The 10,294-nt window shown below is 37.0% G+C and overlaps 1 protein-coding gene across 1 annotated transcript; it reads right to left on the reverse strand.

Moving 5' to 3' along the window:
* Positions 1 to 913: 913 nt before the first annotated feature.
* Positions 914 to 6,646, reverse strand: bdkrb2 (bradykinin receptor B2). The gene is made up of 3 exons (XM_082142639.1): positions 6,501 to 6,646; positions 2,046 to 3,826; positions 914 to 1,757 (listed from the first exon to the last, which is right to left on the reverse strand). Exon 2 carries the CDS (start codon positions 3,820 to 3,822, stop codon positions 2,746 to 2,748), a length of 1,077 nt encoding a protein of 358 aa, XP_081998765.1. The 5' UTR covers positions 3,823 to 3,826; positions 6,501 to 6,646; the 3' UTR covers positions 914 to 1,757; positions 2,046 to 2,745.
* Between the last annotated feature and the right edge of the window lie 3,648 nt (positions 6,647 to 10,294).

Raw genomic sequence — 10,294 nt, forward strand, 5'->3', positions numbered from 1 at the left:
GGCTAGTTGTTAAGTTTAGGATTAAGAGATGTAGAATATGTTCATGCTGAATAAGGCTTAATATACTATGTGCTTTATAAGTTATAATAAACAGCCAATATCCTAGTAATATGCATGCAAAGCAACTAGTTAATGGTGAGAACTGGACCCTAAACTAAAGTGTTACCCAGATTTTTTGCATCCTACAGCATTAAAGAAATGTGCACCGTTTTAAAATAAGTAACACCACATACATCAAAACTGACATATTTATCAAACATTTGCCTATGAATGAATATTGTATACATAATGGTCTTAATATGTTGTGAATGTCTTTAAGGTTGATGAGAGCTGTGATCTCGTAGAACCGCTTGTCGAATCAGTTTTCTTCTCTGTAAAGGCCTGAATGCACTACACGATTTCTGCAGTCTAGATTAGTCAACAATAGTTGCTGAAAGTCTCCGCCAGTTTTCAGATTTGAGACTATGATTCCATCCTGTCGGAGGATATCAAAAAATGTTTGATATTTTAAGCCTATTTTATAACACAGGGGTTCCCAAACTTTTCCATGACAAGGCCCCCCCAAAAACCACTAGGTTCTGGCCTAGTTATTGAACCCATCGACAGTACTACGGCAAATGTAGAAATAAATAAATAAAACATCTAGGTGAACATCAGATTATGTGATGGTGTTTGATATACCAGCCAATCAGAAAGATTATAGAGATGCACCGATTACAGTTTTCTAGGCCGATTCTTCATTGAGTTTGACCTGCCGATACAGATTTTCTGCCGATTTCATTTTTTCTAGCCACTTTACAGCACACACACAAATATTTATTTTCTATATATATATATATATATATATATATATATATATATATATATATATATATATTTTTTTTTTTTTTTTTTTTTGAAAACACCATATACTTTTACCCAAACTGAAAAATAAAAACAAGTTTAAATGGGTAAATTTTCTAGCCTATAATTTTTTTTGAGTCTTCATTTTCTTTTCTAACATAGCCTACTCCAGTTCTTGTTCAAACACACTAGACATGCAAATTATGTGCATTTTAGGCACTTTTTGTGTGAAATCATATTTATTTTGTCCATCAAAAGTGTGCTTTCACTTTTTTTTTCTTCCAACTTGCTGCGGCCCCCACTTTGAAAATCCCGGTTATAACACATATTGAAGTGTATGACACATCTACCAGTGTTGCAATAAAAAAACATTACTAAAGTAAATTAACACGTGTAACAAATTATGTGACTCATCAGCTCAGATAAAACCACTGACTGCACCACTCAACTCTAATTCGCGTTGTAATCTCTGGAGTCCATGTACTGACCGCATCTATTCACCCAAGACTGTGGGCGCTTGACTAGTTTTTTCTGTTGTTATTCAGCACACAGTCGCCACTGCGCTCATCTCATGCACATCCATGTTCGTTTCATCTGTCATATGTCTCCTCGCAGCGAGCCGTGTGTTTCTGTGTGAGTTTGTTGCGTTCAGAGCGATTTAAAAGTCTGGTAATGTGATCCTCAGTCGTTTAGTGTTTGATGTCCAGGATTTTTCTCTGTAACCGTTTACAAAGTCAGCAAGTCTATGATGCCTAGTGTTTTAAAATCTGTAATGGATTCTAGCCTTAAGTTGCTTTATCAGCTGTTTGACTTTCTCTGACAGTCTGCAGACTTCTTCATCTGTCTGTTTTTGTCTGATATTTAACATGCATTTACACAGACAAAAAGTGGGTTGCACTTTATTTTACAGTATACTTACCTTAGAAAGTACACTCTAAACAAAAATGGTGCTAAATAGCACTAAAAGTGGTTCATTGGCTTGTAATCATAGGGGAACCACTTTAAGTGCCATATAGCACCTACCTTTGTCAAATGGTGCTATGTAGAACCATAAGAGGTGCCATATAGCACCTTAACCACCCCAAAGAACCGCTAAAGAACCGCTGAAGAACCAAACTGGGCTTAACAGGTTCTTTAAATGGTAGTGGTGCTATATAGCACCTTAACCACCGCAAAGAACCCCTGAAGAACCACTGAAGAACCATTTTTTTTTAGTGTGTACTGGGTAATATAATTTATGGTAACTACATGGGATAAGGTTAGATTTAGAGGTAGGTTTAGGGTTAGTTCCTTGTTATTACCCAGCTATTGTTATTACTAAAGTACATAGTATGTACATGGGAAACAGGACTTTAAAATTAAGTGCCATGATATTACCATGTTTTTTGAAGAAGTACCACAGTAGTGCCTTTGTATTGTTTTATGTATTTTGTAATGATTACACTGCTTTTAAATACTACTGTTAATTTCGCAGATGCTTTTATCCAAAGTGACATGCTAACATCTATGCAACCTGGAGTTGTATGTGTAATTGTGAGTTTGATTGCAATTCGGCAGTATCTTAATATTATCCTTCCATTAATTTCAGTGCTTATTGTCTTTTAACAAAAAACACCAACATTTCAAAACATACAATGAAAAATACACACATTTTGAAAAGAGTAATCACATAACCTTTAAAAAAAAAACGGTGTGTGATTTACTTAAACATTTTCACTCAAATTCACAAATAATTACGATGAAACGGTGTTGCATTAAATGTGAAATTTTGAAGTAAAACAACTAAAATAGTACATACTCCAATGATATTTACAACTTCAAAAGATATTTTACAGTATACATAAAAACGGACATATTAAACAAACATTATAATAACCTATGAACATTGTACACATAATTATCTTAAAATGTTGTGAATGTCTTTAAGGTTGATGAGAGCTGTGATCTTGTAGAACCGTTTGTTGAATCCGTTTTTCTCTCGGTAAGTTGCTTTATCAGCTCTTTGACTTTCTTCCGGAAGTTCTTGCCCACGATCACGTAGAGTATCGGGTTCAACACGCTGTTGCTCAAAGCCAAGTAGGTGAATATCTGATTGGAGACGTCGAGACCGGAGTTAAAGTCACATCCACCGAGGAGGCCGAAGCGCACCAGGATATCCATGAGGGTCACGAGGTGGAACGGCACCCAACACAAGAGAAACACCAACAGCACCACCAGCACCAGGATGGTGGCTTTCCTTTCCGTGTTTTCCGCGTTAAAGCGGTCAACGACTTGCTCGCTCAGGGCTCGAATGATCTTCAGCGTGCAGTAGGTGATCACCAAAACTGGGATGATGAAGCCCAGCAAAATGAGAAGGATGTCGCAGACGAGGCTGACATCGGGACTCGGATAGTTCAGAATACAAGCCGTGACGTTCAGCTCCGGGATGAATTGAGTATCCCGGAAATGAAGCGTCGGGATGTTGAGGATTAATCCGAAGCACCAAACGGCGATGCAGTTGATCTTGGCGTATCGTGGTCGTCTCATTCTACCGCGAGACATGGCATGAACGAGCGCAACGTAACGATCTGCGCTGACCAACACTAGTAAGTAAATACTACAAAACATGTTCATTCTTATTCCTGAGTTGACCAAACGGCACATAACCGACCCAAATCGCCAATCGAAACCATTAGCGATGTTGATCGCCCAGAACGGCAGACACAAAACCAACAGGAGGTCGGCGGCCGCCAGGTTCCCCAGGTAGATTTCCGCCACCGTACAAGCTTTCTTATGCAGGCCGAAGACCAGCAGGACGAAGACGTTTCCCAGAATTCCCAGCACGCAGATGATGAACATGTAAGCCGGCTGCATGACGTACAACCAGTCCCACACTTCCCAATGCGGACACTGGGTGTCATTGGTGAGGTTGTTCCTCGAGATGGTCGTAGGAATTGTAGAAAGGATTGATAATGTTGTTGCTTTTATGTCGTGCTCCATGTTTCTGTGAAGAGAAGAGATGTTTAGCGGCAGTTTTTTAATTTAATTGGAATAATATGACTTTTTCTTATTATTATCGATGTAAAAAATGATTGTGCTGCTCAATATTTTTTGTGAAATCTGTGATACACTACCATTCAAAAGTTTTAAAGCAGAATTTAAAGGACGATTTTAAGAAAGTAATGCTTTTATACGACATTTAATGCAATAAATTGAAAAAGCGACATTCATAATGTTACAAAAGATTTAAAATATATATTTTCTATTCATCAAAGAATCCTGAGAAAATTGTTTATCATGGTTTCCCCCAAAAATAGTTGTTTTCAATATTGATGATAATAAATGCTTGTAATTTAAAATATATTAAAACAGAAATTTTTTATTTTTAATTGTATTAAACTACAGGGCTGTTGAATGCTTGAATCTGATTGGCTGACAAACATTCTAAGGTATTCGATTATTTTAGGGAAACGCACGACTAAAGTAGTTCCAGCAGGTCTTGACCGCATTACAGCTCTATATCACTTCGCCACATGTTCTTTACAGCCCACAGAACCAATTCCCACAAAGTCACTGATGTACTAATGTATTATGTATGTATTATGGAAAAGTGCAATCTCTTTCTCCCGCACTCTCCCACTCAAACGCACACACATACAGTACGGAGACACTCGCACAGGAACGTGTTGTCAGCGCTGATCTGGTGATTTTATCAGTAAAATAGTTCAGCAACTTAAAAGCTACATGATATTTCTCACTAGTGAAGGAATAACGGCGCTGTTCTTGAAGCAGATCAACTATTAGAGACACTGCAGTCGAACACTGTTGAGAGACACACAGATTCAGGTAATTGACACACACTTAATCTCTCTCTCTCTCTCTCTCTCTCTCTCTCTCTCTCTCTCTCTCTCTCTCTCTCTCTCTCTCTCTCGCTCTCATAACTGCATTAATAACTGCATTAGTCTGCTATCAGTGGCTCAAGTCTCCGTCACAAGCTCTAAAATGACGAGGTGGAGGCTTTGAATGAGATGTGTAAGAAATTAGTCCCACACACAAGAGCGTTTTAAGAACAAAAACCTGACAGATGTCTGGAAATACATAATCTGAACAATGTTTTGAGGTGTGGTAACCGTAGTGTAAGCGAAATAATTGATCCAGGCCGTTGAATTATTGCATTTGCATTACCACCTCGGGGTCTGCATTATTATTTGGGTGTGTCAATTATTCCATACTTAATATTTCAAATTTTTGTGTGTGTTTTTGATCAAATAAATGCAGCCTTGGTGATTAGAGTTTTTCCTGTTTGGTAATGCAATAGTTCACTTTAAAAGTTTACCCAAAATTGAAAAGGCTGTCAGCATTTTCTCACCCTCATGTCGTTCCAAACTCATTTGTCTTGCTTTCATTGTATTTAAAAAAGCAGTGCTTTGATCCACGTAATAAAATAAGAGAGTCATAGAGGTTTGGAACGACATGAGTAAATCCTGGAATCCACGAAGTGGCATCTTACAGTATGAAAGCGTTGTGTAGTTGCATAATATTTCCAGTGTTTTAAGGGGAAAGCGTCTGTCAGGGGCTGATGAGGTGGAAATCAGCAGGGGAAGGAAATTAACAAACTTAGGCTAAAACATTTATTTTCCCTTCATGGGTCAGTAGTCAGAAGACTGAACCTTTTTAGTCTGACTAATTGCTGTTAACCATGATGACTAAGCAACAAAGAATAGTCTGTGATTAGATAAGCTGTTTAGGTATTTACTTTTTTTTTGTTTGTTTTTTTGTGTTTTGTTTATGTCTTTTATCCCAGGATGTGAATTATGGGACTGTCTGAACCTAATGATTAAGACTCTAAATGATATACTCTTGTCTACCGTTCAAAAGTTTGGAGTTGGTAAGATATTTTTTTTTATGTTTTTGAAAGTAAAATAAATAAATAAATAAACACTGTAAAAACTGTAATATTGTGAAATATTTTTACAATTTAAAATAGCAGTTTTCTAGGTGAATATATTGTAAAATGTAATTTATTCCTGTGATCAAAGCTGAATTTTCAGCATCATTACTCCAGTCTTCTGTGTCACATGATCCTTCAGAAATCATTCTAATATGCTGATAATTAACAATGTTGAAAACATTTGTGCTGCTTCATATTATTGATGAATAAAAAGTTCAAGGTTCCAACATTTTGAAAAACTAAAAATAGTCGAGTGCATATGCTAACACATGTTTTTTTTTTTTTAAGTACATGAATTGAGCTGTAAATATCCTTGCATTGATACTTTCCAGACGTTCAGACCAACCAACACATAAACCTGACAATAATGAATAATGTACATGTTTTAATTTCTAAGTTTGATGTCAAATATGCCAAATATAGCCTAAAAGTCAAATATGTAATGAAGCTTCAAACAGCACAATTAAAAATACCAAAACATCTATTTCTTTTGCCTTTGTTTTGTTTTGTTCCTCCTGTTCTTTACTTCTGTAGAACCAGAACATGTTGTTCCTGGAAAGTCCTTTGAGCGAACATGCTTTATTAATTTCTTTCAAAACTGCTCAAAATCAATGGAGTTTAAGATATACAGTGCAATGGACACATCACATCTAATGCACATTCAGTTTAAAATGACATGTTGTTTGGCAGACACACGCTCTTGTAATTGAATCAGTGCAGTACGTACCTCAGCTCCTCCAGAAAGCAGATCCAGATGTGTGTTTCTCCGCGCGCTGTGTTTTGTGCCGAACGCTCGGCACGGCCTGACTCTTAAAAGAGTGGGAGCTTCACATTACTCTGATGTCAGACCTGCTCTCCACCCTCCTGCTTTTCCCCTTCTGTTCTTTTACTGGAATCCTCAGAAACAGCCGTCTGGATGGAAATATACCAAGCGGATTGGTCAAGACTGTCAGAAGGGTCCTGGGGTGTCTGTGACCCCTCAACTCTTTCTTTAATGTTTATTTGTCAGATTTAGTGCTTCGTGTTAGAAAAAATGTGGTCGTGACCTTGTGAAAGTGTGTTTACACATCCAATAACATCCCAGCTGCTGCTGACATCATTATGGGGGAGTTTTTTCCTTTTTTTTTGTTGAGTTTTACGAAACAAACACCATCACATTTTATTCAGACCATGTAAATATTTAGTTTATTTCTTGCTGATGAGGACAATAAAGCTGATCATCTTAATATCAGTTCTTTAAATCTGTGTCAGTGATTAACAATCCAAAATACAACAAATGTTTAAAAGGTTTAGTAGAATCATAAAATGGTTTCTAGAGCATTGCTATGTGAACTTTATTGTCTTCAAAAATGAAAGCTCAGCTCTGATGGGAAGAGTTTCTGTGTTTGCTTTGAGTGGAGGTCTGAATCCAATAAGATTCAGTGTTTATTTGAATCAACTCCAAGACATTTCCATTTGAAAAATGAGGCAAGAGGACACCACAAAACGATCATTGAGGCCGAGCTGTTAGTTTATGAACCTCAAGATTAAAATCACTTCTCAAAAGTGTCTCGTAGGCCCTCATGAGAGCGTCTTTTAGCTCTTACTGAACACTTACTGTACGATGTTAGTGGTTTAATTGCTCTGTTGAGGATATGCACTAATGTAAATCACACTAATGTATCTCTGATAGTGGGTCAATATCAGGTGAGCAAAACTGTGCTTTTAAATTCAATTAAATTAGCTGTGTTCAGGATGTACTAGTACTGCAGACTGTGGTGTGTACTATAGTTCCTACTATACATAATGCAATGATAAACATTCAAACTGTATAAGCCAATGTTTGATTAAAAGATTTTTACTGTTTTTAAAAGAAGTCTCTTCCAAGGCTGCATTTATTAGATGAAAAACAAAGTAAAAACAGTGACATTTTATTACCATTTAAAATAACGGTTTTCTATATGAATATATTGGAAAGTCAAGTCACCTTCATTTATATAGCGCTTTTAACAATATAGGTTGTTTCACAGCAGCTTTGCAGTGATAATTACAGTAACAGAGATTGTTTTGGCTTTACAGCCGCTCTAGAATAAAGTTATTGTCCAGATAAAGTTAGTTTGATTGATTCACTTCCGTTGCAAAGATCATTAGTTATTAACTTAGGGGCCGCTAACACGACACCATCCAGACGACAACAGTGCCTGCAGGCTCGAGAACGCAAACCTTGAAATATCTTCCAAGATGCAAGCCTTAAAAAAAAAAAAGAAAAAAAAAAGAAAGGTATATATATCTCTGCTCAAGCTTTAAAAACGCAAACCTGTGAAAACGCTGACGGCGTGCACATGCGTATTACGTGTTTAGTCTATAGATATGCGTGTTTGAATATATATATGTGCGCAGGCGTGTAGTCTTTCTTTACAAACTGACCTCAACAAATGACTTGTCTGGCCTTAAAAATGTATAATACAGAATTATTTATCGCTTCTGCGTAGCCATGTGAACCGGGACTATTTGACAACGTTTTATCTGTACAGAGGTAAAGGGAAGGAGAAGGAGGCCTTCACAGGGGAGAGACTAGTGGACACTTCAGGACTGTGTTGTCGTCATGTCCAGGCGCAGGTCCTGTGTGTGTGTGTGTGTGTGTGTGTGTGTGTGTGTGTGTGTGTGTGTGTGTGTGTGTGTGTGTGTGTGTGTGTGTGTGTGTGTGTGTGTGTGAGAGAGTGTTTGTAATGTAAAGTGTAATTTATTCTTGTGATCAAAGCTGAATTTTCAGCATCATTACTCCAGTCTTCAGTTTCACATGATCTTTCAGAAATCATTCTAATATGAGGATTTACATTGTTATTATGATTATTATCAATGTTGAAAAGAGTTGAGCTGCTTCACTTTTGTGTGGAAACCCTGATTTTTTTTTTTGAATTCTTTGATGAACAAAGTTCAAAAGAACAGCATTTATTTGAAAATAGATATTAGGGCTCTCACTAATGATTATATTGGTAATCGAGTAATCTGTTGATTAATTTGACGAGTTAAATACATCTGATACATTCAAATACAATTGACTTAAAATACATATAAAGCAACAACGACGTAATAATTGGTTCAAATAAAGTATCAAAAATGAGTAATCATATGGTTTTATTGAACAGCTGTTAAAATACATAACGTAATATACATAATATAAACAATCAACTTATGTACTTAATGTATTATGTGATTGTTGTTGTTACACATTACAGCAGATCAAATCCTTGTTTAATATTGCCAAACAACATTTAATTCAAATGTCCACATAATATTTAATATCAACACATTCTCACCCCAAATCGTCACTTTTTCGTCACTTTCAACCATGCTTCAATATCCGACGCACAAAGCACCCTTTAGCGTCCATATGTGACGCTTCGGTTATGGGTAGGTTTAGGCGTCATGTAACTGACGCTTTCGAAAGTTCGTCAATATCCGACGCACAAAGCACCCTTTAGCGTCCATATGTGACGCTTCGGTTATGGGTAGGTTTAGGTATGTGGTAGGGTTATGCGTCTCATATGGACGCTAAAGGGTGCTTTGTGCGTCGGATATTGAAGCATGGTTGAAAGTGACGAAAACGTGACGATTTGGGTATGAGAACGGGCTGTTAATATTTAACAACTTACCGTAGAAATGCTACAGTGAGGGTTTAAACTTTTACTTTAAAATCTCAAAAAAGCAACAATTCACATATTTAGAAACATATTGATGTATTCTCCTGTTTTGGCATCGGTTTATAAATGATTTACGTTACAAATCTGATGAAATGGCGTATGTTGCGTTCCCAGATTAAAGGAACACTCCACCGTTTTTTGAAATAGGGCTTATTCACCTTCTTTCCTACATTTAGATAGGTGGGCAAATGCATTTTTTGTCTCAGTGCATGCGTTGTTTTAGTTTGACAGGGTCGGCGCTAGCTTAGCTTAGCACAATGAATGGAATCCTTTGTTGCCAGCTAGCATGGCCTGAGTAAAAGTGATAAAAAAAATTAAAAACCCCACCTAATTACTTCTTGTGGCCTGCGTATTCACAACGAGTACAAATAGCAATGCAGATTAACACTAGGCGATTTCCTAGGCAGATATTGACTTGGGACTATATTAGGGGGAAGTACAGGCGAAGCACTGCTGCTTAGGCGAAGCACTGCTACTTGGGCGTAGAGATATCACGCAACACATGAAATGTGAATATGTGGTATAATATGTGAATGTGAATACAGGTATAATATGGGTCGATCTATACATGTATGAAGTGGGAGAGAGGCCGCACTATACTTAAATATATTGGCACGCGCCGAAACGCGTCTGTGCAACTAAAAATAAAAATAAAAATATATTTAAGCATAGTGCGGCCTCTCTCCCACTTCATGTATTATAATTATCTAGGCCAGCACTCTTAAAATTGACAAGTGTACACATTGAGTGAAGCCTGCTCCTATCCACATTTACTTTTCGATCTATACATGCGTCATGTTTAAAATAATCACTTACTCTGTGGACAGTTGTCCATTTG

Source organism: Leuciscus leuciscus (assembly GCF_965113295.1).
Source record: "Leuciscus leuciscus genome assembly, chromosome: 17".
Lineage (NCBI taxonomy): Eukaryota > Metazoa > Chordata > Actinopteri > Cypriniformes > Leuciscidae > Leuciscus > Leuciscus leuciscus.

Coding starts and splice junctions, on each gene's coding strand:
- bdkrb2 (XM_082142639.1), bottom strand. CDS start 3,822: ATGGAGCACGACATAAAAGCAACAACATTATCAATCCTTTCTACAATT.